This window comes from Cydia splendana, chromosome 6 (assembly GCF_910591565.1).
Source record: "Cydia splendana chromosome 6, ilCydSple1.2, whole genome shotgun sequence".
NCBI lineage: Eukaryota > Metazoa > Arthropoda > Insecta > Lepidoptera > Tortricidae > Cydia > Cydia splendana.
In genome coordinates this window covers 20,197,984-20,225,687 of record NC_085965.1, presented here as the reverse complement: position 1 = coordinate 20,225,687, position 27,704 = coordinate 20,197,984, and the positions used below count along the sequence as shown (strand labels likewise).

At 41.6% G+C, this 27,704-nt stretch overlaps 2 protein-coding genes across 2 annotated transcripts in view; one reads left to right on the top strand and one right to left on the bottom strand.

Moving 5' to 3' along the window:
• The window catches only part of LOC134791716 (uncharacterized), a 498,190-nt gene that overhangs the window by 425,070 nt on the left and 45,416 nt on the right, over positions 1-27,704 (top strand). The window lies entirely within an intron of this gene.
• LOC134791781 (exocyst complex component 6) lies at positions 683-21,940 on the bottom strand. The gene is made up of 16 exons (XM_063762937.1): positions 21,737-21,940; positions 21,472-21,618; positions 20,982-21,087; positions 17,117-17,255; positions 15,370-15,550; positions 14,632-14,707; positions 13,770-13,908; positions 13,214-13,367; positions 11,570-11,706; positions 10,603-10,738; positions 9,471-9,556; positions 7,989-8,199; positions 7,511-7,603; positions 7,010-7,221; positions 5,373-5,573; positions 683-3,754 (listed from the first exon to the last, which is right to left on the bottom strand). Exons 1-16 carry the CDS (start codon positions 21,755-21,757, stop codon positions 3,514-3,516), a joined length of 2,280 nt encoding a protein of 759 aa, XP_063619007.1. The 5' UTR covers positions 21,758-21,940; the 3' UTR covers positions 683-3,513.

Genomic DNA, 27,704 nt, shown 5'->3' with positions numbered 1-27,704 from the left:
CCATCGGCCATCTTTGCGTGCAATGTGGCCTGCCCATTGCCACTTCAGCTTGCTAATCCGGTGGGCTATGTCGGTGACTTTAGTTCGTCTACGGATCTCCTCATTTCTGATTCGATCACGCAGAGAAACTCCGAGCATAGCCCTCTCCATAGCACGTTGAGCGACTTTAAGTTTTGAGATGAGGCCGATAGTGAAAGACCACGTTTCGGAGCCGTAAGTCATCACTGGTAACACACATTAATTAAAGACTTTCGTCTTGAGGCACTGAGGTATGTCGGACGAAAAGACATTACGTTGTTTCCCGAACGCTGCCCAACCGAGTTGGATTCGGCGGTTGACCTCTTTCTCGAAGTTTCACAAAAATGGTACATAGGAAGAAAACTCAATAATAGTAACAATATTCTATATTGACGATAAGTACATACAAATAAAGTTCCGATTACATACTTCAAAATAATAATATGTACGAATAAATAAAACATACATTGTAACATAAGTAATTATGGATATGATTTCTAAAAAAACTATAAATGCTCTCTATCACTACATTAGTTGCTGTATAAATTACTTAAGTATGTAATTGATATCAGAGATGAGTGAATAATAAAGATTGCCAATTTCTATAAACTTTAGTTGTCCTCATCACTGAACTCTGGTTTAGTGACTTTAGTATTGATTACATTTTTCGTAGCTACATCGAAAATTAAGGAAATATTTGTTTTACAAGGGGGCAAAGTTGTTGTTTAACCCTTCGCGCTAATATTGATACCCGAGCATGCGAAAGATACTAAAATTGAACCACGAGCGCAGCGAGTGGTTCGAAAAGTGGAATCTTGAGCGTGGCGAGTGTTTCAAGGCACGAGGGTTAAACAAACATTGCTGCCAAGTGAAGCACAACATTTTTCATCACACCAACGCGCATAATACGAACTGTAAAACATTATAAATGATCTATTACATATTTATCATTCAATATCATCACTTAAAATCAATTCTACCGTGAGGATACAACTCGGAATTTGCATGAAATTACTTTGCTACTCTAGTGGATAAAATGCTATTTCCTCATCTTTTTTTGAAGAATAAAGAGATCCTTTAGAAGCTGGTGTGGTGGAAAATAATTTAGATTTTGATCTTACAAATTCTCAATTTATGAAGGCTTGAAAGATGCCGGGATATAAGCGGCAAATTAAATTAAATGATGGCAGGATAACCTATCATATCCATTGCATATGATTTTTGTTATAAACTACCATTTTTATTCTTCTATTTTTAGATTATGTATGTTCTAAGCGACCCTATCTAACCGGCAGTTAACCCTTTAAACGCCACGCATATCGCGTGCGGCGCTTGTATAGTCAGCAGCAAAAGTTGCTAAGCGGGTCAGGTGTTCAAAATGATTTTGACATGACTTATATATTTACAATAGTAAAGAGAATAAAGGCCAGCACAAACTGGCGGAGCGCAGCGCAGATCACCGAGGAGGATTTACGCCGCGCAGCGCATACCGGCGAGGTAAAATCCCCCGCGATACCGCGAGCGCCCGCCAGTCCGAGCGCTGGCGGCCGGCGCACCAGGGAGCACTTAGGCGCAGGCCGGGGGATGCCGCGGCATGCCGCCGCGTGTACTCTATCACAAGGGATTAGTGACTAGTGTGCACGAGTTCTCCCCCGTCGTCCCGGCGCTACTCCAGCGCAATCGGGAGGCCTCGGCGCATGCCGGGGGATGCCGCGGCATGCCGGCGCCTACCGCCGCAGTATCCTCTAGCGTGCTCCTCGATGCCGCGGAGTAACAATCCTCTGTGATGCTCCGAGGTCGGTCTCAAAGCATTTAAATTTATACCTGAAGGTAATTGAAATCGGGAAGAAAACACATTGATAATTTTAAAGTGATCTGCGCTGCGCTCCGCCGGTTTGCGCAGGCCTGAAGAGCCTATCAAGGTCATTTTGAACACCTCACCCGCTTTGCAGCTTCTGCTGACTGTACCCTATCGGAATGTATGATGGTTGATATTGGGTTGTAGCATAGTCTAATAAAACATGGTCTTCCATTCCCAGAGTGACACGGGCCTACGTCACAACAACATGGCCGCTATATATAGCGCTATCGCATATTATCATATAGCGCTGTCGCATGATGACGTAGGCCCGTGTCAGTTAGGTGACCTAGAAAAGACGGGAATGGAGTACCAGGCGGAGTATATTATTATACCATGGGTTGTAGCGGCGTATTTAGCGGTCAAAGAGTTAACACACAAAGGCACTAAAAGCTTAACCCCACGTGATTTCATATAAAATGTATGAAAAGTCGAAAGCGTTAAGGCCCCTGTACACAATGGGCCAGCTTCGGCCAGTCCAAGGGACGCAGTCATGCGGTAGAATGAGATAGCAATATCACTTGCTCCCTCGCTCCCTCTAACGCATAAATGCGTCCCTTTGACTGGTCGGCGCTGGCCCATTGTGTACAGGGGCCTTTACAAGTTTCTGACATTGTTTTGTCTATGCTTGCGACTCGAGGGGTTAATATGAGAGATATATTTTATAATATATTAATTCCATTAGGGTTCCATGGGACCCCAGGCTCCCATGAGCCGTGGCAAAATGCCGGGACAACGCGAGGAAGATGATGATATTAATTCCATTAGCCACTTGCAACATTCAATAACCCGGGGTTAACCGGTTAAATCTGGAGTTACCACGGTTACCAGTACAATTTGACACTGGATTAAGGGTTTAACCGCTTAACCCCGGGTTAGTGGGATGGTGCAAGTGGCGCTTAGCAATACAAATTGATCGCTCTCAAGAGTTTCAAGACAAAATACTGATAAAACCCAAACAGTTGGTTGTTAAAGAGGTCTTAGAAAAAATCCTGCCCCTAGTTAGCGCTACAGTGACATGTACAGTCGCCTTCAGATATATCGGAGCGGCCGAGGCGTTCACAAATATCTGAACACGCCTCTATTGTCAAGGCGTTAAGAGTGCATGTTCAGATATTTTAGAACACCTCGGCCGCTGGTGGCGACTGTACCTCAGCTATCAAATTCGAGGCACGAAGTTTTCTTGCTGCTACATTGTTAAACAAAGGGTGATACTTTGCTATAGCTGATAAGAGTGATAAGGGTGGTCCACCTGTCCAATTTGTCCAATGTGTATTTTGTCTCACATTTTGCTTAATGAGAGTGAGATGCAACGACATTGGACAGATGGAGTACCACCCTTAGGTCAGGGGTGCGAAACTCCTGACTTCGGACAAGGTCGGCTCCGTTCGGCTCAGCATTGCTCCGAGCAATTATTAGGGACACAACTTGACGACCCTTTGCGTGCACGACCACAGATAAGATAATAGCTTGAATTTTGACAACCCTAAAATTAGCCGAAATGGATAGTGCCATATATTAGAAAGGGACAGCATGGTTCGACCCTGAACCGCTGTTAAACTTCGGTTTTGTAGGAAGTTTCCTTTCAGTACGGTAGTACTATTACTTATTCTGTGCTTAGGTATAGTTAAGGATATCTAGCCATCCTGATTTTGCAGTTGTTTCAACTGCTTCAAAACGGTATCGAGCAGCTTCCTCCTGTCCCTCTCGTTCTTCTTTAAAACAGCGAAGACGGAAGATTTCGACTCTGCTTCCTTCAGTTTCTCGAGCAGCGTGGCGGCGTCGCGCGGAGTCACCAGGTTGTACTTGTTGCCTTCCATGTTGATGTCGTGCAGGTAGGACGACCAATCCCAGCCGGTGATCAGGTCGAGGAGTTGGCTGGAAATAAAGTTTTAATTATTAATATCTAGAGATAACTTTAAATACTAGAATAAAGTAGGGTAAACCGTCAACTAGTCATATATACTAAATGAATTCGGTTTATAGGTGAACAGCAGTCATTCAGCAGAGGAAACTTCCCATATAGTATAAATTTATTATATTAGGTCCTTACCTATGAAATTGGCGTTTTTGTTCATAGATATAAGTCTGATCCTAGTTTTTTTTTTTTACAAAAGTACATACACAATTACAATAAAACTACAGTGCACTCAATAAACAACGATTTTACATACAATTAATTGTTATTTTTTATTGTTAAGTGTTCAGAATTAAGCCTTGAAAATAGGTCTTTTCATGTGCTGTCGGTTCGAGTATTAAAATTACTTATATTTTTCTAATGGTACCAATTTTCAAGAAATGGAGATATTGAAAACATACCTTAAAGGTGTCAAAAATTACTGGAAAAATTTTGTTTGGTTTGAATTAGCCATCAAAAAAATATCCGCAAAATTAATTGTATGGAAATTCGTGTTTCGTTGAAATTCTCCGAACAAAACGCCAATTTCATAGGTAATGACCTAATATTATAAAATATCTGGGTAATCGAGCTTTGCTCGGAAAAACTTCCAAACTTTCTTTCCAACTTTCCAAAGATAAGACCTAGCTAGATCGATTTTTCGCCCCCGAAAACATCTATATAGTAAATTTCATCCAAATCGTTAGAGCGGTTTCCGAGATACTCGAAATATATTTACAAAAATTGCTCGTTTAAAGGTATAAGATTTAGGGCCACATTTGACAGACTGATCAACGTCAGCCAGCGCGCCCCGGCGCTTTACTATGAAACTTTCCATACATAAAAAATTTGCGAACTCTATAACAATACGAACAGTTTGGTGCAACCGACCCATAGTAAAGCGCTTTAACGGTGACAGACGGTTTGGTGCAACCCTTATTATGCTTGCCGTAGACTAGTAAACTGCTCCAGTAACTCCTCCTCCCTGAGGCCGGGCACGGGCTCGCCGGCGGCGAACTGCTCGCACTGTATGACGTCCAGGTCCAGCTGGTACAGCGCGCCGGAGGAGATCTGCTTACCGTAGACTAGTAAACTGCTCCAGTAACTCCCCCTCCCTGAGGCCGGGCACGGGCTCGCCGGCGGCGAACTGCTCGCACTGCATGACATCCAGGTCCAGCTGGTACAGCGCGCCGGAGGAGATCTGCTTACCGTAGACTAGTAAACTGCTCCAGTAACTCCCCCTCCCTGAGGCCGGGCACGGGCTCGCCGGCGGCGAACTGCTCGCACTGTATGACGACGAGGTCCAGCTGGTACAGCGCGCCGGAGGAGATCTGCTTACCGTAGACTAGTAAACTGCTCCAGTAACTCCCCCTCCCTGAGGCCGGGCACGGGCTCGCCGGCGGCGAACTGCTCGCACTGCATGACATCCAGGTCCAGCTGGTACAGCGCGCCGGAGGAGATCTGCTTACCGTAGACTAGTAAACTGCTCCAGTAACTCCCCCTCCCTGAGGCCGGGCACGGGCTCGCCGGCGGCGAACTGCTCGCACTGTATGACGACGAGGTCCAGCTGGTACAGCGCGCCGGAGGAGATCTGCTTACCGTAGACTAGTAAACTGCTCCAGTAACTCGCCCTCCCTGAGGCCGGGTACAGGCTCGCCGGCGGCGAACTGCTCGCACTGTATGACGTCCAGGTCCAGCTGGTACAGCGCTCCGGAGGAGATCTGCTTGACGGCGGGGTCGAGCAGCAGGTTGCGCAGCCGGGTCGCGATGCGGTTGGTCGCTGCGCGCACTGCTGCCACTCTGTAAATTAAACGATTTTGTAGATGCACCGCTACATCAAACTGTTTATTAACCTCTTTGGGCCACTTGCACCATTCACTAACCCGGCGTTAACGGGTTAAACCTGGAGTTACCATGGTTACCAGTACAATTTGACACTGGGTTAACGGCTTAACCACTTAAACCCAGGTTAGTGGGATGCTGCAAGTGACGCTTAACACATTCACTGCCCCCAACGCACATGTGCGTTCAGCGTCATATAAGTTTGTTCCTAGGCCACGCCCCCTGGCAGTGAATGCGTTAATATCCTGGGGACACAACGAGCTTAGACCATTAATTTTATGCGAAAGTAATCATTATAATTAATATATTAAGTGGAGATAACTGCATCCCAAAATATAGCGGAAGTATTCAGCAATGTTGAAATAAAAGCCTTCAAATAGAGATATCGGAAATGAACCTGGCAGCTAATATGACTTAAAGTAGTTCTATTCTAAAGGTTGTTGCAAGGACTTACCTGGCACGTTCTGGTAGTTGTTCCAAAGAAGTCAGTACCCCGGACAGATAGCTCAACATCTCTGTAACGAATGCCGAGGCCTGACCGGTCGTAGTTCACAAGATCGAACTCATAACCACACTACAAGTTGTTGTACTAACCTGGCCCGTTCCGGTAGCTGTTCTAAAGAAGTCAGTACCCCGGACAGGTAGCTCAACATGTCTGTAACAAATGCTGTTGCCTGTCCGGTCGGTTCGACGAGCAACCAGTCGTAGTTCTCAATATATAACTCATCAACATTCTACAAGTTGTTGTACTAACCTGGCCCGTTCCGGTAGCTGTTCTAAAGAAGTCAGTACCCCGGACAGGTAGCTCAATATGTCTGTAACAAACGCTGATGCCTGTCCGGTCGGTTCGACGAGCAACCAGTCGTAGTTCCCAATATATAACTCATCAACATTCTACAAGTTGTTGTACTAACCTGGCCCGTTCTGGTAGTTGTTCTAAAGAAGTCAGCACCCCGGACAGGTAGCTCAACATGTCTGTAACAAACGCTGATGCCTGTCCGGTCGGTTCGACGAGCAACCAGTCGTAGTTCTCAATATATAACTCATCAACATTCTACAAGTTGTTGTACTAACCTGGCCCGTTCCGGTAGCTGTTCTAAAGAAGTCAGTACCCCGGACAGGTAGCTCAACATGTCTGTAACAAACGCTGATGCCTGTCCGGTCGGTTCGACGAGCAACCAGTCGTAGTTCTCAATATATAACTCATCAACATTCTACAAGTTGTTGTACTAACCTGGCCCGTTCTGGTAGTTGTTCTAAAGAAGTCAGCACCCCGGACAGGTAGCTCAACATGTCTGTAACAAACGCTGATGCCTGTCCGGTCGGTTCGACGAGCAACCAGTCGTAGTTCTCAATATATAACTCATCAACATTCTACAAGTTGTTGTACTAACCTGGCCCGTTCTGGTAGTTGTTCTAAAGAAGTCAGCACCCCGGACAGGTAGCTTAACATGTCTGTAACGAATGCGGAGGCCTGTCCGGTCGGTTCGACCAGCAACCAGTCGTAGTTCTCGAGGTCAAGGAACTCGTCCACTTTCTTTTCGAGGTTGTCGCAGATTTGCTTCTCTGCGTCGTCGCGGGCCGCTTGGAACATGCTGCCAGCAGCCTGCGACACATTGTGGGTAAGTTAAGATTTACACATCAATAAAAGTAACTTTAGCGTTTTTTAAGTATTTGCGCCAGCTATAAGAATATCCGATCGTGCTTAGAAAGCCAAATACGCTTTCGGACTGTTTAGAACCGCAATAGTTAGTTATTTATCTTGTAAAGATATATCTGTCATTTTATTATGTAAGAAACTGGGAAAGTCTCCTATCTTTTACAGGAGTTCCTGAATAATTGTCTAGTGACAATGAGGGGGATGACAGTTCAAATATAAAAAAAATATATATTACCTGTGTAGTGACCAGCTCTGAACCGGTGATGTTGCTAATGAACTCGTAGAGACATATGGTCGCGTCTTCCAGATAGTGGGTGTCCACGATTATCTGAAAATAAAATGGCGTCCTCAATGAAATAGTACGGAAAATAAGTAAAATTAATGTAGACAGTGGAAATATGTACTTAGCTTACTTCTTTAAGGCCCACTTGCACCATCCCACTAACCCGGGGTTAAGCAGTGAAACCGTTAACGTAGTGTCGAATTGCATTGGTAGCCATGGCAACTCCAGGTTTAACTGGTTAACCCCGGGTTAGTGGAATGGTGCCAGTGGGCCTAAGAGGGTCACGAAATATCAGTACAAACAGCAGGTGGCAGATGTTTTTTTACGTTGTCGGATGAGAAAGAAGGATGCAGAGACAGCTGACCCTCCCCCTCGCAAACAGATTTCTATGCAGGGGGGTCAGTTATACATGCAACTGACTGTACATTACCTGGACAAGTTGCATCAGTGGCAAAGGATGCCGGAACAGCGCCGACAGACAGCCAGTGAAGGATCTGCTCAACAGCAGCGAGGCCGAGTGCCTGGCCGCGGCCGCGCGCCGGCCTCCGCCGAGGCCGAGGCCGGCCGAGTACTTGAGCCACGCGTATATGAACTCCTTCACTTGCACGTACACCGCGGGGACTATTGACGAGAATGGGAACCTGGAACGAGTGGGTATGGTATGTTAAGCCCTTAAGCCTTTATATTTATACGTTTTGGTTTATTAGACTGTAAGCTTTTTGTGAATAAAATTGAATAAAATGAAATAAATACACATATTATAAACTTTATTCAAAGTGCTGGGATTCCATTTCGCATGATTTAGGGCATTGCCAGTAAGGGCATTTATTTGTGTGATGAACACTAATATTTGTTCCTGAGTCATGGTTGTTTTCTATGTATATAAGTATGTATTTATCTATACAAGTATGTATATCGTCGCCTAGTACCCATAGTACAAGCTTTGCTTAGTTTGGGGCTAGGTTTGATCTGTGTAAGATGTCCCCTAATATTTATTTTATTTTTTTTATTTTATGATTTCCGACACTAATAAATAAATATTATAGGACATTTTTTACACAAATTGACTAAGCCCCACGGTAAGCTCAAGAAGGCTTGTGTTGTTGGTACCTACTCAGACAACGATATATATACATAATATATAAATACTTAAATACATAGAAAACAACCATGACTCAGGAACAAATATCTGTATCATCATACAAATAAATGCCCTTACCAGGATTCGAACCGGGACCATCGGCTTCATAGACAGGGTCACTACCCACTAGGCCATACCGGTCGTCAAAAAACCGGGCAAGTGCGAGTCGGACTCACGCACGAAGGGTTCCGTACCATAATGAAAAGAAAACGGAAAAAAAAAAATGCAAAAATAAAAAAACGGTCACCCATCCAAGTACTGACCACGCCCGACGTTGCTTAACTTTGGTCAAAAATCACGTTTGTTGTATGGGAGCCCCATGTAACTCTTTATTTTATTCTGTTTTTAGTATTTGTTGTTATAGCGGCAACAGAAATACATCATCTGTAAAATTTTCAACTGTCTAGCTATCACGGTTCGTGAGATACAGCCTGGTGACAGACAGACAGACGGACAGACGGACAGACGGACGGACGGACGGACGGACGGACAGCGAAGTCTTAGTAATAGGGTCCCGTTTTACCTTTTGGGTACGGAACCCTAAAAATGCCCATTAATTTAAGGGTTAACTTATGAATCACGTCAATCTGCGCCAGGTCGTATATCCGCGGCGTCATGCAGCGTTGCCATTTAAATGTAACTATTGAATAGAAGGTTTAAAATTTGATCACTCACTCCTGGACTACAACAGTTTAATGTGAATACGGTATTAAAGATGTACATGCTTGTGACAACTGATATTCGTTTAATTGAAAAATTTCAGGTACTTACTTCCTGGGAAAACCTTGGGCTTCCAATTCTTCTCCGTCGTAAGGGAATGTGTCCATTACGCCGTCGTATTGCTCTTGATCGGCCACCTGATAAGAAATAACTTCCGCATTTACACAGTTGATAAAAAGGATCTTAAGGGGCCCACTGATTAACAGTACGCCGGACGGTATCGGCCTGTATTTAGAACAAAATATTGACAGTTCCGAACAACTGACAGGCCGATACCGTCCGGTGGAATGTTAATCAGTGGGCCCCTTTAGGTCCGCTGGCGACAAATTTTATTAACCACAGGGAGAAAAGCGATGCTTGTTAAATGCAATAAGAAATAGGAGAGGCATGATGTTAGGACACCTCATACGGCATGATAACTTTTTCCTAAACATCCTGGAAGGCAGGATTGAAAAGACAAGAGAAGAAGGGAGACCCAGAATTACTTATCTCAGCCAAATAAAAAATAATGCGTCGTATGAGGAAATTAAAAGACTGGCACGAGAAATAAATGATTGGCGATTACTTCACCGACAAGAGCAAAGCTCTTAAGTTATGATGATGACTCAGGGACCGCGTTTTTTTATGAAAGCTTGTAAGCTCATGAATAAAAACAAGGCAAGCCTTTACAAGTACACGTTATAAGCGTAGGTAAGCCATCGATACTGAACCTTAGGCTTGGCGTTATATTTTCTAGCTGCAAACTACCAGACATAGAAGCTTTTGTGGCAAAATAAAGTGATTGGAAAAATATCGACATGTCTGTTATCGATGTTACCTTAACGTTATACTTAGATATTTATTACATTTTATAAGAAGATAGCTACCGCGAAATACACAACTCGTTCGATCTCTTCTTCTCTTTTGAATATAAATTGATAGTTTTCTATAATTTTGGCACTGTAAACTACAGTTTACGTTTTAATTTTTAAGTACTACATATATGTAATAAAGAAATTATGTACCGCTTTGTGATTGATTTGTATTACTTATTGAAATTTGTCGGTAACCTACCTACAGCAAGTTAGATATTTTAAATATTAATCTACCTATGACTCATCGATAACAGAATCGATGTTTCGTTTTCTCAAACACTCGTTTTTGCCACAAAAACTTCTATATCTGCAAATTACAATAGGTTTACCTCGATGGGCAGGAAGGTGGCGTTGTCAAGTATATCCCTGAACACGACCACCCAGCGTTGCATCAGCACCTCCGTGTAGTGCTCTGCCATCTCTTGGAGGAGTAGTGGGAGCGGATCCGCGGGCAGCCCGTAGCATCTGTTAATGCACAATTGCATTTTAACACCTTACCCTGTACCATAGACTAGGAATCCTCTAGACGGAGCTTAGAGCAATTATTTCATGAAACCGATGCTGCCAAAAATACAGGGGTGCGGGGGACGAGGTGAGCGAGTCCCGTGCCGTGATTGGTCCGGTCAAAGACACAGACGTCACACAAAGACACTTGACTTGAAAATTGAGTAAAACTACCGTATATTTGTGGCAGAGGGGGTAGCGCTACTATGCTCAGTCTGGAGGATGTCTTGCCTGTGCCTTGTACCTACCACATTTCTAGCAAATAAATTTCTATTTCTATTTAATGAGTAATAGGGACCGTGCGCGTTGGAGGGTCTGCCATCTTGTGGCCTGAATCGGAAACATATGTGCACGTGTACATTGCCAAACCAAGTGGTACCATCTACCGTTCTCGTAGGTACGTCTCTCTTTTTTTATTTTATTTAATCCATAAAAAAAAATTACAGTGTAATAATCGCACTTATCTGCCAAACTGCAGAACAGTTTGTTGGCAGAAAAACTAAGTCGAGTAGACCATCATTAATACTCGTGCATAGTAGGTTCCTTGTGCATAGTAGGTTCTGCCATCTTGGGGGCTACATCGGAAGCATAAACGTCACATTTACGCCTCGCGTCAAAATCTGACGGCTCCTATGCTGCCTCCTAATAGTTCATGCACGCCCCCTATGACAGACTCGCATTAGGGACGCTAGTGAATACTGCCGTTATTCATAAAAGTTCTGTCAAATCTAACAAACCGTTGCACGTTGATAATCCTTTGTCCCTATCCGCATTTTGACATTTAGTACTCACTTGAGCGTGTTAATAAACAGCACTATCTGATGCTTGATGCTCAACATGAGGGTCGGGTCTGTGATGAGCGATGTGTTGGTCCGTAGAGTCGAAGCTACCTTGGTCACCGACATACTCCATGTGTCTAGAAGCCAATCCTGAAATAATATATCACCTTAAGCATTTTTTAGGGTTCTTATAGTTTCGCCATGTTCGTCTTATTCTGCACTTGTAAAGAGCGCTCTTATAGAATTGAAGCTGTTAGGATGGTATTCCATCTACCCAATATCTTGGTCCAATGTGTATTTGCGTCTCACATTTTGCTTTTAATGAGAGAGTGAGATGCAATGCACATTGGACAGGTGGAATACCACCCTTAGGGAAACATACACCTAGTTAACGTGACGTTTTAGTTTTTAACTTAGGCCACAAGTACGGCTACCACCAGTTTTGACATTGACATAACGCTCACGTTTAAGTAACTTACTTTCTATGCATCTCGCTCGTACTCGCATATGCGAGCAATAGTGGAAGCGAGATGTACAGAAAGTAAATTACGTAGACGTGAGCGTTATGTCAATGTTAAAACTGATGGTAGAGGCTAAGGTGGCAGACCCAAATACGGTCTCTATAGTACCTGTCCATAAAACATGATATAAAACTAACGCTCTGTACTAGAGATGGGCGGAATATTCGGTAACTATTCGGCACATTCGGCATATTTGCATGAAAGCAAATATACAATTATGCTGGAGCAAGTCCAAAAGTCGTATCTTAGGGCATTATACAAAAAAACACACACCTATTATCCGTATATGTACCCTACTCTGTTTCTGCAGGGACACCTAGGGTACGACTCGCTCCAGTTACGGAGGATGCTCTCTTTGGCGAAATTCACGATCGGTGTTATTAGAAACAGAATAGATAGCGTAGCCCTTGTCGAGGCCTTCATGCGATTGTTTGTGCCTGACCAGTACACTCTTGGGCGGCGCCACCCGCTGCTGGCGGAGGGCACCGCGCGCACGCTCTGCTCAACTCCGTGCTCGAGGCACACCCAGAGTGTGATTTGTTTGTAAGTGCAATTGGACGACTGATGATTGAGTGTAAGAGAGTGATAGAGCGAGAGATGCCTGTAAGTAGTATTTTATAATATTGTTATGTAAATACTTGTGTACCCTAGGTATAAGTATTACTGTCTCCCAATTTGTGCCGCTGTGGCTTTAGCTGTTAAGGTACAATTGTCAACTTAAATAATAAACAATAATAACAATAATATTTTTCAATGTTCGTATTCGGCCGAATCGTTCGTATTAGGCATGAGACGGTGCCGTTTTTTTTCATAAGCATTCCCGGCCGGTCTAGAGGGGAGGGGTCAAAAACACGTGCAGAGTGCAGATCGCGGATCTGTATGAACTTGTTTTTCAGTGCAGCGGTTTAGGTAGTTTTAGCCTAACCGAATATTCGGTTCGGTATGATGTGAACCGAATATTCGTATTCGGCAAAAGTTCATATTCGGCCCATCTCTACTCTGGACTACTAGGCTAATTTGTCAAGGGACGGGTAAGGGGGTCAGGCAGAGGTAGAGGTAGCGGGGTAGTGTGACTACTTAAAAAACAAAATATTTGATTTGTTCCCAAATAGTTGGAAATGTTACTTTAATAATACCTTTGAAACCAGCCCTGCGCCAGTGCTCAGAAGATGCTCCTCCAGTATGAAGAACCCCAGCACTGCGTTGAGGTAGTTCTTCACGCTTTGTATGTTGTCGTGAAGGTTACCTGACGGGATCAGCACCAAACGCGCTTGCTGCTTGCGTTGTGCTCTGCGGAGATTTTGTAATCATTAGTATGTAAATAAATAAAATAAAAAGTCATTTATTATCCCACACAATCGTACAGTACAACAAAAAACACAATAAGCATTAATTACACCACACCAAGAAAAAAAGAAGATGTTGATGTCAACTTTAGCCAGTCTTCTCCGAGACCACGGGGACAATGCCGTCTTCGAAACGTCGGAGGTAAATATAACACTTAATATTACGCGATTAAGTCCCGTCGTTGTGATCAATAATTGAATGAACATGTTTTGGACGACAGCGGCGGCAGTTTGCCGCGCCGCCCGTCACCCCTCTCGCCGCGCCGCGCGTGTCCAGTCCACGGCCTGACGGTCTGGTGCCCTACAATGTTGTGTTTCCTTTCCGTACAAATGACCCTATACTGACCTGTAGTACTGTATGAAGTCGTTCTTGGCGCCCAGCACGCCGTGGATGTGCAGGCAGCGGTGCAGCGGGCTGAAGTCCACCAGCTCGTGCGGACACTGCGGTCCCAGGTTCTCGCGAGCGATGCCGAGCACGGCCATGTCTGGAAGTAACCGTCACTGATTAAAATGAATCAAAACATTGGCAGACAGAGGCAATCAATTTGACTTTTTTAAGAGTTTTTTTCACAACCGGTGGTGGCCGAGTGAATATGACGTCCGACTTTCAATCCAGAGGTCGCGGGTTCAAATCCTGGCTCGTCCCAATAAGTTTTTCGGAACTTATATACGAAATATCATTTAAAATTTACCACTAGCTTTTCGGCGAAGGAAAACATCGTGAGGAAACCTGCATACATCTGCGAAGATATTCAAAGGTGTATGCGAAGACCCCAATCCGCATTGGGCTAGCGTGGGGACTGTAGCCCAAGCCCTTACGCGCATGAGAGGAGGCCTGTGCCCAGCAGTGGTGGCTGAATTATTAGTATATTTTCACAAGAACGATTTATATCGATTGCATTTATTAATATTGCATATGTGCAACAACCAACAACCAATCCAACAACATTTTATTTGGCATAATACGGCTACAAGATCTTAAGCTCATCTAACTTTAAGGCCGCGGACAGGACGCGGCGGCGCGGAAGCGGCACATCATACATTGTGCTCGATTAAATGTATGAACGGCCTTGACTTGCCGCGCACTGCTTGCGTCCAGTCCGTGGCCTTAGAATCTAAGGCTTAGATAGAACTAAATCAGGCAAATACATTACACCAATAAATTGATTGGTTTGGTTAACACTGCAGTTTTCATTATTTTTACTCACCCTTCTTAGATTTTACAATAGTAGCCAAGCTTCTACCGAGCATGTCTTGAGTTTGCTTCAATGCCATCGCACCAACCTGTAAAAAAAAGATAATATGTATTCATCATATACAGAGAAACAATGATGAGGAAATATAATCTGCACACTGTGAAAAAACAGCCCCATTTACACCATGATGGCATACAGCTTCTAGTAGCACCACAGAATAAATAATAGTATGTACTAGGTACAGAAGGTTCACTCTCTAACAAAACGCGTCTATTACGACAGGTACGATCGCAAGGTGGCACAAGCGCGAGCAGGCGTCCATTTCGTAGCGGTGCGCGGCAACTACTACTGCTCGCCGCATGTACTTATAGCGACGCGACGAAATCGCGGAGTGAGCCACGCCTGGTTGCACTTAGGTGTAGTTCTAGTCTATGGGAGGAGGCCAAGACCAACACTATCCTATGGGAGTAGGATTACTAGATACAAATTCGGACATAATTCCTGATTTGCGAATATTTTTCTTTAATTTGTTTTGGATTTATGTAAGTAAATTTGAGTACTGTACCTTTTTAGGTACATAATAGAAAAGTCTGCTAATTCACTAAAATTCCTGACATTTTCGAATTCCGACCGCATTCCTGACAAACGGCCAAAATTCCTGACATCTGGTAACCCTATATGGGAGGAGGTTAGCTGTGGGCAGGCAATAGGACATAATCATACCGATGGTCAAGATAGTAATATTTTTACCTGCGGGCTGAGCCGGCGTATGTTCTCCAGGAACCCCCTGAGGTCGGCCATGGACGCGTCCCGTATGGCTTGGCGCAGCCGCGGTATGTCGGCCGCGATCTGCGCGCACCACTTGTATGGCCCCACGCGCGGTAGTAGAACGTGTTCTAGTTGCTCGAGGGTCTTCAGGGCTGGGTAGTATCTGAAGGGTAATAAAGATAAAAGATAAAAATAGTTTATTCAAGTAGGCATATTACAATGCACTTATACGGCGGTTAATTTGCATAATTAGTTAAATACGGTCGTAGTAGCAATAGAAACCGAGCTTTTTTATATCCTATATAGTAAAATGACAGTTTGATTGGCCATTTTACTACCCAAACTGTCATTTTTGTACAAAAAACCAAACACATTGGACTGTCTAAGTTTGGTATTAAATCTGTCCAATGTGTATTTGCATTAATGAGAGAGTCAAGATAGAAATTGGACATGTGGAATATCACCCTAAATAATTGATTAACAATGCATAAATGGGTGCTTTTCAGTAAAAAAATAAAGAGCCGCATTAATTCTCAAAAGATGAAACAAGTAAAATAAATCAGCTAAAGCCATTAGTTACAGTCATTAGACATTCATAGACACTATAATTAAAAATTAATTAAAATTAAAATTATTTATTCAATAAAAACACGTACAAATGATCAAAGGGATGGAGTCTCCCTGTAAGCAAAATAAATGCTTGTGCTGGGAGACACCGCTCTTCCTTACATAGGTAACTAACTACTACTACATAGTAAACTATTCAACTAAACTTAACTAACTAACTAAAGTAAGCGATAATACCTTTTCTGCATACAAATAAAGTGCCTTACTCTACTAACAAAAAACCATCTTAGAGATATTCTGTCTGTGTTATCCCTACCTGTGTATGTGTGTGTGTGTGTGTGTGTGTGTGTGTGTGTGTGTGTGCGAGAGTGTGCGAGAGTGTGCGTCTGAAGGATTACCGAATTACATTCTCTGTCTCATCGTATGTTTTTGTTTTTAGCCAGTTTATTATGAGATTTTGAGTAAATGTCTAGAAGTTTATTTATTTTATTATAGATTTATGTGAGGCTTGTATCTGGTATTGTGAGCTAGCAAATTTGGTTCTAATGGTTTTAGGTAGCATGGCTATGTTCGGTATTAGTCTTCTTTTTTTTTATAGTTCGGGTTATATGGCAGAATCTTGTGCTTTTTTAAGGTTGTTTGCAGAATATATAGTTTCCGAACCGACATAAGTCCACTGATTTGGTACAGTAAATCAGTAGGAAATGTAATCTTTTTAAAATACATTACTTTAACTAATGCCCTTTGTGCTCGTTCCAAGTCTATAAAACGGCTTTTTGCTGCACCTCCCCAAACGGATATGCAGTACACTAAGACAGACTGTGCCAGAGATGTATATATTTCATTGAGTATATTACGAGACTTTGTTTGTGTTGTTATTATTGTCCTTGGTATAACGTGTCTCAGTGTCCTAAATATCCAGAGCAGCTTTCGAATTCTACTGATGACCTGATCAATATGTGAGTACCAATTTAAATGCTCATCTAATTGAACTCCCAGGTACTTTATTTGGGAAGTTTTTTCAATAGATGGGCAAACACAATGAGTTATATCACAAGGTTGAGAATCGTGTATTTTTAAGTCATGTGTATAATTACTTTCGTATGTTGTTGCAACCACCCTGTGCTTCAACTTCAAACTCAAGTAGTAAGAAAATCTGTACCTCTTAGCCTCGACCTGTGTCTTCAACTTGGAGTAAGTAGTAAGCAGCGGGAGGCAGAGCTCCATCTTTTCTATTGTGGCTGCGATGTTCAGCTCCACGCGCCGAGCCCTGATCAACTCCTCGGCCCGAGAGCAGAGACCTGAAAGTATAGACAAGATATCAAAAAGATGAAATAATAGAGTGCAATTTTAACTAGTGTTTATAGTTAATACAGTAAAACTTTTTTTTCACTGTCCAACAATCTCACTGTCCAAGGCCCTAGATCACGCGGCCGCGGTAGGTCCAAGAAACGCTGGCTGGACGTCGTGACAGCGGACATAGGAGAGAGCAATCTCACACCTGAGGATGCCGAAGACCGGGCAAAGTAGAGAAGGCTGAGCAGGAAAGCGGACCCTGGCGCTAGGCCGGGAAAACGCTAGGTTGAAGAAGAAGACAGTAAAACTTTTTTTATAAAATTCGACCTGGTTCTAAGCATTTTTATTCTATGATGAATAAACTTCTTCTTCCCATGTTATTCTAATAATACAAATACAAAATTCTTTATTTCAAAAAAATTCAAATTCAAATTCAATTTCTTTAATGTCAAAATAACACATGTCAACAAAATCACAATAGAACTACGAAATATACAACTAACACTAAACACTCAACTACAAAACACTAACACTAAATTAAAAACACATAACCAGATCAAGGAAAGAAGAAGAAAATAGCTTAAACATCACAAATACATCACAAATGTCATTATTTACGAAATTATTTAATGTTAAATTTACTGTAGAATTCCTTAACCGTAAAAAATGCCTTATCAATTAAATATGCTTTCAACTTCTCAACAAACAGGTCATAAGAAGCCGCCTCTTTAATCTCACGGCTCAGGCTGTTAAAGATTTTAATTCCAACTACCCCCAACGAGTTGGATGTTTTCGCAAGCCTGACAAAGACAGACTTAATGTCCCTATCAGTTCTCCTTTGTTCAGGTCGACGCATCACATATTCACTTTTGTGCATATACATGTACTTCGCCACTTCAAGAATATATAACGAGGGTACCGTTAGAATTTTTAATTCGCGGAAATACTCTTTAGTCGGAGTAAATGGCGGCACCCCAGACAACATTCTATCAGCCCTCTTTTGTAGCATAAATACTCTGTCCCTATCGGCTGCCAGCCCCCAAAGGTCAATACCGTACGCTAAGATTGAGTTCACATACGCATAATATGCCATACGGAGATTCTTACACGATAGTGCAGGAGCAAGCCGAGACAGTGCAAACTACGCTTTAGTAAGTCTACTGGTAAGTGCATCAATATGTTTGTCCCATTTCAAGCCACAGTCAAATTCAAAACCAAGAAACCGCGTGTTCTGCACCTGTGGAAGTGTAGTATTATTTATCGTTATGCCAAGGGGGGTCGGATATAGTCCTCTTAGCCAGAAATGCATTATAGATGTCTTATTTAAGTTAATCAAAAACCCATTTACTTGGAACCAACTTGTCAATTTTACTAATGTATATAGAATGTTCCCTCTTAGTTCATCAAAGGTCTCACCAGTAATTATGGCACATCCATCATCAGCAAACATTATAAAATCGCCATCTTGAAATAAACTAATGAGGTCATTAATCATCACCAAGAAGAGGAAATCTCCAACCGCTGAACCCTGAGGGACAGAACAGTCATCAAGGGTCCTCATCTCAGATTTAGTTGCCCCCCCATCAACGGACACAACCTGTTCCCTGCCCTTCAAAAACGATTTAATAAAATTTAGAAGACTACCTTGTACACCAAACCTTTGCAACTTATGTAATAATAATCCGTGATCAACTAAATCAAACGCACGTGACAAGTCACAAAAAACTGCTGCAACCATTTTCTTTTGGTCAATATACTGAAGGACACGCTGATAGACCGCACGAGCAGCATCTACCGTAGACCTGCCGTGGCGGTATGCATACTGGCGATCGTGAAGTAACTTGTTATTTCAAAGTAATCCATCAACCTATTACAAAGGCCTAGCTCAGCAACTTTCGATAGAGCCGGTACTAATGATATGGGACGAAAATTTTTTATTTCCTCTTTCAATCCCTTGCCCTTGTAAACTGGGCTAACTTTGACTATCTTCAATGAGCTAGGATATTCCCCAATAATAGCACATTGATTTAGCAGGGCACAAAAAATATCTATGACATTATCAGGTAATTTCTTTATAAGGTCTGCCGACATATCATAAATATCTGTCGAATGTTTGGATTTTATGGCTTTTAACAGTTGTTTAATCTCTGAAATCGTGAAAAGGAAAGTGTCAACTTTGGACACTACTAACTTAGTAGCCTCGTCCAAAAAGTCAAGCGCTTTCCCCACATCTGTTTGCCTACACTCTGATTTATTCAAGTTTATATAATAATCATTAATTTTATCAGCCAGTTGTTTTTGACCGCGATTAGATCCAGTATTGGCCATCAACAAAACTTCTATTGGATCCGGTTTAATGTGATTTTTACATGTTTCAGTGTTTATAATGCGCCATAACATTTTGAAAACGTTACCAGCCGTTTGAATTTTTTTATTAATGTACGAACAATGTTTCTCTTGTTTTAATTTATCAATAATAGTCTTATAATTATCAACAAAATCCAACAAATCCTTATTAGTTGGGAACCGTTCCAGTAGTCCACTAATGTCGTCATAAAATTGCATTTTAATCATCATGTCATCGTCAACCCACTTAATTTTTGTACTTTTATTTTGTGGGTATTTTCTTAAAGGAAAGTGAATGTCAAAGGTATTCTTAATTATTAAAATTAGATGGTTCATTTTTTCAAAAGGTGGCATGTCAGAGTGAAATAAATTAGAAAACGAACGGTTAGACATATCCTCTATAAAATTTAGTGTTTTAAGCGTTGAGATATTTCTCCTAATCACTGGCGGCTTAGTACTCTCATCACATAATGTTTTCATATTAAATACTTGAGCGTCGTGATCGCTAAGGTGACTTCTTATGAGCTGTATGTCCCAGGTACCTTTACTACAGTTCGAGTAAACATGATCAATACATGTACCAGATATTTCAGTAATCCTAGTTGGCAACGTGTGCATAGGCCACAGGTTATATTGACCCATTAAGTCTAACAATTGTCGCTTTTGCCAAGTATTTCTAAGAAGATCCACATTGAAATCACCCATTATTACTATTGAGTAATCAGGATATTCTTGGAATAATGCATGTAATAGTAACTCAAGACCACGTACACACTTCTTAAACCTATTGAAATCCGACGTATACAAACATATGCAATTGTTCTGCAGTCATACAAGTTAACACCGCAGAGTTCAATGTCCATTTCATTTGACATTTGAGATACAAATGTTAACTCCTTACTTTTTATGTGTTTTGACAAATAAATACACATATATATGATGCAAGGGATGGAGCTACCCTGTAAGCAAAAATATGCCCGTGTTGGGTAACACCGCTCTTCCCTATGTAACATAATGTACTTAGGTATACAATTAAATTAAACTAAACTAATTAATTACACAAAATTACAGTATACAGTATAATAACATTAATAACTGGGCACAAAAAAAAATTGTGCAAAACAAATGGTGAATGCTATATCTTGCATGACTGGTGCTGTATTTGCTATAACTGCTCTAATTAGTTCGGTTGTGGATCAGAAACTCTAAACATGATGCATTTTGTTTTATTTTTTTTTGATACTGTGGGTATGAAGTGGCCAGTACAAATTTTCCAATCTGGTATTACTTCTTACGTTGCCTCGCTAAGCCTGTACCTACATGGCAACAGTGTGTAACAGGATGAAAGGAACCCAATTGGCTTTTCCACCCTGTATGATTTTTACCTTCTGTAGTCTCCTTGACATTGGCATCCACATTAGATATCTCAGCATGCAGCTCTTCTGCATGTGAGCGAACTTGGAGCAACTCACGGATTGAGTCAATGAAGCCCTGCAAATCAAATTTGAACCTTAATGTAACAGGAATAAGATAATTATCACACTAGCACCCATTCGGCTATGGATACTTGCAGCAGAGAGGCAACTGTGGAGTTAACATCGAAACTGTATGTTGTAGGTTAAACCTTATGTCATAGAGTTCACAAAACCTTTACATGATATGAATTATCAGTTGATAGGTGACCTGTAACCAGCAGTGGGATTCATATGTATGTTTGTTTGTGGGTTCTGTACTAAAATTACAGTTGAATTGGATAGTAGAATGGCCAATAAGGTGTAATTTTAGTTAGGTAGTAAACAGCAGAACAGCTTAGTTAGAACTGGTTTCAGTGAGTTCAATGAATGAGAATTCATAGCTTTATCTAAACTGACATACCTGGTAGTGGAAGTTGCATAGTTTCTCGATCTCCTTGTCATGCTGCTTGATGCGCTCGTCAAGTTGCTGCACAAACGCCTCATGTCCGTCACCTTCGTACACCGAACGGAACGCCGGACCCCAGTAGTCGTCTATCCCTTCGATCTCCTGCACAATTTATACCAAACAACGATATAGAAGACTAATATGACCCATTTATTAGTGATATCAATCATAAACATAGTTAATTTGCAAGAAAAAATCAATTAACAAAGTGGGTGTATACCTGAATAGTAGCACTCGTCATGTTAGACCGGTTTTTTTTATTAATACCGCTTTTAATACAGGTGTAAGGCGTTGGAGTCCGATAACATTTCAAGAACGTTGTATTATTTTGTGTATAAGCGGAATTTTCTCATATTTATAACATAAAAAAAACAAGTAACGTAACAACGAAATCACAGAAAAAATGTTGACATTGACTTTGACATTGACAACGCTTAAACGTTTTTATGCATTCTTTAAAAAATAGCACGACCTTGCGAGTATAGCAACCACCTTGTAACTTGCTTATCCAGTTTGTTTCAGAAAAGTCAGCGTAAAATCACATAATTTTTTGTACTAGAAATAAAACAGTACTAAAATATAAACTTGGTTAAGATTTTATCGTAACCGATCCGAGCACGTATAAAGAGAATGGTTGTAAAAACACCTCATGCTTTTGACGTACGCTCAAATACTAGTATTATTCCGGTTTGTCGTTTGTCAGTTACGTGTTTTGTATCGGAAAAGGCCAATTAATTGCATACAATTACAATAATGTACAGTTTTAAAAATCTGCTTATAATATTTGAAATTCCCTGCAGTCAAATATAACTTGAATCAAAATAAAGCGTTTTAGCCAATTGCAACAAAACTATGTTACGAACGGTCTTATAATGATGCCGTAATAAATTTATTTTTTCCCTAAAATAGTATTTTATACAATCGTGATATAATAGAGAGTTTTTCAGTCGAGTACCGTGTTTAAGCAACGAAGCTTGCTGAGCTGCCTAAGTAAGGTACGAGATTGAAAAGCTTGATTATATCACTATTGTATACAATACTTTTTCTACTAGTCAACAAAAATAATACTTTAAACTAATAGAATCATACAAACAAACCAAACCAAAAGTATACAACTAAGATTCGCGAACAGCTGTGATACCTACTGTTAGAGCAAAGAGGCCTAGGCAATTGTTGACAGACTGGCTGGTTTGAATCTTGAAGGATGTTTGAATAGAATGTTATGACGGTTCTCTGTTCGAGAAAATAATATTGTCAGCGGAGGCTGTTTTTATTGCAATTGTATTATTTTATTGTGTTGTATTTGATATTAAAGTATTGCGTTATACACAGTGTTTTCAGTGATTAGTTTAGTGTGAGAGGAGAAGTTCTCACAGGTTATGGGAAGCACGATTTCCAAAAATTTGATCGACCTAATCATGAACAAGGTACAACACTAGTGTAAAGCTCAGAGAGAAATATTTTATGTTGCATCTAGAGGAATACGGCGGTAAGAACTACCTACGTAAAACGTCCTACGTTCGTTCGAGTAACAACACAATGAGTACCAACATGTCGAATGCGGGACCGGGGCTCCCGAGCATAGAGAAATTGCAAGGTAACAATAACTGGAATACCTGGAAGTTTGACATGGAGTGCATATTGGTGCACGATGATTTGTGGCAGTATATTGAGGCAGTTGCTGACACGACAAATGCTACGGTAAAGAGAAACGATCAGAGAGCGCGAACCAAAATATGTTTACTGATCGAGAGTCAGTGCAAGGTGCACGTGCGTAAAGCTACTACGGCGTACGAGACGTGGAATAATCTGAAAGCAGCTTACGAAGATAAAGGTATCAACAATAGATGTAGATTGTTGTCAAAAATTGAACATGTTTAATTCAATAACTGAATATATAACTGAACTGATGCAAGTTAGCAACCAACTAGCAGACTTAGATAAAGAAATCGATGACGAATTACTAGCAGCACTCATGCTACAAGGCCTACCTGAGGAATATGCGCCTATGAGGTTGGCGCTGGAGAGCGCGAACATAACCTTAACTTCGGACTATGTTAAAACAAAACTGCTGCAACTCGATGAGAACAAAATGAGTGCAGGCCCAAGTAACAAGCCTAGTTCGAGCTCAGCGCTCACTTCATCAAAGCATCACAACACTCATAAGAAATTTGTTCAGAGGAACAAAGAGTCCAAAGAGAAGAGGACTGTCAAATGCTTCATTTGCGAGGGACCGCATAAAGCTTGTGACTGTCCACACAATCCACGTCAATCGAAGAGGAATCATATGGCGACGGCACTAAGCAGTGTAGATCGAGAGAAGACTCATCAAGACGAGTGGATAATAGATTCAGGAGCGTCAGGACATATGAGTTTCAGGAAGGACTGGATGGATAAGTTTGTGAACTTTGACAAAGAGGTAGAAGTGAGTTGCGCGAATGGAGGTAAGGTTTTTGGAGAAGGTTTTGGTATTGTAGAGGATGGTTCACTTGATATTAGTATCAGTAATGTGATGTATGTACCAGACTTGTCTTCAAATTTACTTAGTGTGAGCAATATGGTCAATACTAAAAATAAGGTTGTGGTTTTTAATAAAAAAGGTTGCGAAATTTATAATGCTGATGAATGTTCTATAAAAGGGAACCCATGTGTAACCGGAAAGCATGATAGGGGCATTTATAAACTGACATGTTCCTCGCAGGCAGTTGCACTGGCGTCTACAATTGGAAACGAGATGGAGCTTTGGCATAAAAGGATGGCGCACTTGAGTGTACGTAACCTGACTTTATTGAGAGACAAAATGGCAACAGGGGTGAGTTTTTCCAACATTACTAACTACAAAATAGACTGCGTAGCCTGCTTGATGGGCAAGCAGACTAGGCAACCATTTAAACGTAACCAGGCTACGAGAGCTGGAGAGCTCCTCGAGCTAATTCATTCGGACATTAGCGGGCCAATGAGTGTTAAGTCTATTGGGGGTCATAGGTACTATATAACTTTTATAGATGACTACTCGCGAAAAACTTTCGTATATTTTCTTGAAGCTAAAAGTGAAGCGTTTGAAAAAATAAAAGAGTTTATAAATTTAGCAGAGAGGCAAACAGGAAAGAAAGTGAAAGTAATAAGAACTGACAATGGAACTGAATACGTAAACAAGAGAGTGGATGCCTACCTCAAAGAACATGGCATAAGGCATCAGCTAACCATTACATACACGCCTGAAAAAAAATTGTGTAGCCGAACGTGCAAATCGGACGATTGCCGATAAGAGCCGAGCAATGTTACAAGAGGCAGGACTTCCCGTCAGTTTTTGGGCCGAAGCAGTAAACACTGCTGTATACTTAAAAAATAGAAGTCCTACTATAGCGGTAAAGGAGATGACGCCAGAAGAGATGTGGACTGGACGAAAGACAGATCTAAGTCATCTCAAGGTCTTCGGATGCAAGGCATATATGCACATACCAGATCAAAAGAGAACCAAGTGGGATCCGAAGAGTAAAGAGCTGGTATTTGTAGGATATTGCGAAGAGTCAAAAGGGTACCGGCTGATAGATCCTTCAAATGGAGAGCTGCATAGAGCCCGAAATGTAGTATTTTTCGAGAACCAAAAATATGAAGGAGGTGCAAGGGCTCATGATCCTGAGAAGAAGCAGCACGTTACAATTAACCTAGAAGATCATGTACAGCAACCGGTAACTCCACAGCAAAGAGATAATGTTCAGCAACGGGAAACTCTACAGCAAAATGTTCAGCAAGAGCAAAGGGTTCAGGTAGAGAACCTGGAGTTAAATGATGGAGGTCATGATGCTCATATTGAAATATCTGATTGTGAAGAAAACTGGGCTTCGTCTGAAGAGAGATCAGATGAAGAAAATAGAGATATATCAGTAGAACTTTTACCAGCTGAAAAGAATAGAGATACACCAGTTGAACCTTTAGTGGAAGAAAGGAGATATCCACTCAGAGACAGAAAACCTGTTCAGTTACCTGATTATGTAACCTACCAAGCGACATCAGAGGTGGATGATCCGCTTACAGTGCAAGAGGCATTATCCAGAAAGGATGCTCAACAATGGAGAGATGCGATTAAGGAGGAGCTTGACGCACTGAAGACAAACGGAACGTGGATTCTAGTAAAGCCTGAACAAGCAAGCAACGTTGTTGATTCCAAATGGATATTTAGAATCAAAAAGGAGGCGGGGAATAAAACTCGTTACAAAGCTCGCTTGGTTGCACGCGGCTTTAGCCAGAGAAAAGGCATAGATTACGACGAGACTTTCTCACCGGTAGTGCGACACAGTTCAATGAGACTTCTTCTAGCTTTAGCGGCTAATCTCGGTCTACAAATTGATCACATGGACGTAAAAACCGCGTTTCTAAATGGAAGTCTTAATGAGAGAGTCTTCATGCGTCAACCACCACATTTCGAAGAGGAAGGGAAGGAAAACTACGTGTGTCTTATCCAGAAATCCCTATATGGACTTAAGCAAGCACCAAGATCTTGGAATTTGAAGTTACACGTTGAGCTGGAGAGCCTTAACTTCAAACGATGTAAAAATGAGTCGTGTGTTTATATAAGAAAAACAGAAAAGGACACGATAATCCTAGCTGTATATGTAGATGACATCTTGATACTATATAACAACAAGATTGAGATGGAAAATGTTAAAGATGGACTGAAGGCAAAATTTGAGATGAAGGATTTGGGAAAGGCCGAACTGTTTCTTGGAATGCGAATTAAACAAGAAAACGGAAATATCCAAATCGACCAAGAGGAATACATAGACAAAGTCCTTCGTAGGTTTAAACTGGAAAACTGCAAGCCAGTTAGTACACCAGGAGTTCCAGGCCAACGTTTTCAGAAACCACAAGAGCCATATACACCTGATGAGAGTATACCCTACAGAGAGCTGATAGGATCACTGATGTATATAGCTGTGTGTTCTAGACCTGACATAGCACATTCAGTAAATTTTATGAGTCAGTTTTGTAACTACTATGAGGAAGTTCACTGGACTGCTACAAAGAGAATACTGAGGTATCTTAAAGGTACGAAAAGCATGGGACTCAAGTACTCCAAGGACATGACATACGGATATATACGAGGATTTGCCGATGCAGATCATGGTGGAAACCTTGTTGACAGAAAGTCATATTCCGGCAATGTCTTCATGATGGCAAAGGGAGCCATTTCATGGCAAAGTACCAAACAAAGGAGTATAGCTTTATCAACAGCTGAGGCTGAATATATGAGCCTATCCGAAGCTGCCAAAGAAGCCATATTCCTTCAAAGGTTCCTTACAGAAATTATGGGAAAAGAGGAGTCGCCCATAACAATACATACGGACAGCCAATCCGCTATGGCAATTGCACAAAACCCAGTGCAACATCAGCAGACTAAGCATGTTGATGTTCGCTACCATTTTATTAGAGAAGCAATCGAAAATGGTGCAATTTCGCTGGCGTACTTAGAAACAAAGCGAATGGTTGCTGATGTCTTGACAAAAGCCGTTGTTAGAGAGAAGCATGATTTTTGTCGTAGAGAGATGGGTGTGTGTTAAAGGTTGTTCGTTAGTCAGAGTGAAAGGAACCAGGAGAGTTTGGATGAGGATAGGATGTCTGAGGGAAAACAATTGAGGAGGAGTGTTAGAGCAAAGAGGCCTAGGCAATTGTTGACAGACTGATGGCTGGTTTGAATCTTGAAGGATGTTTGAATAGAATGTTATGACGGTTCTCTGTTCGAGAAAATAATATTGTCAGCGGAGGCTGTTTTTATTGCAATTGTATTATTTTATTGTGTTGTATTTGATATTAAAGTATTGCGTTATACACAGTGTTTTCAGTGATTAGTTTAGTGTGAGAGGAGAAGTTCTCACACCTACATACTGGTACGCGACCCGGCCGCCGCGCCCCGCGCCCTACAGCGAGCTGGTAACGACACCTTCTCGTAACTCATGAGGCCCTGGTACTTGCTCCGCGCTAAATTCAATTTTTAGACAGTTGTTTTCTCGATTTTGGCCACCGTAGCCTATGGAGACTAACAAGCAACACTAAGTGGTTTTCGTAGTCTATGGATGTTGCTATATTAAGGGTGTCACATGCGCGTTTCTGACGTATGAACCAATTGTTTCTACTATACAACCTAAAATAATTAATTTGAGCTATGGTTTTGTTTCGTCCTCTTGATC

What these genes read in the sequence shown, in the direction of transcription:
- LOC134791781 (XM_063762937.1), bottom strand. Translation starts at nt 21,757, where the DNA reads ATGACGAGTGCTACTATTCAG. An exon ending in TACGCCGGCTCAGCCCGCAG is followed by an intron (nt 14,708 to 15,369) that starts GTAAAAATATTA and finishes TTTTTTTTACAG; the next exon opens with GTTGGTGCGATGGCATTGAA. An exon ending in CAACTACCAGAACGGGCCAG is followed by an intron (nt 5,574 to 7,009) that starts GTTAGTACAACA and finishes TTTAATTTACAG; the next exon opens with AGTGGCAGCAGTGCGCGCAG.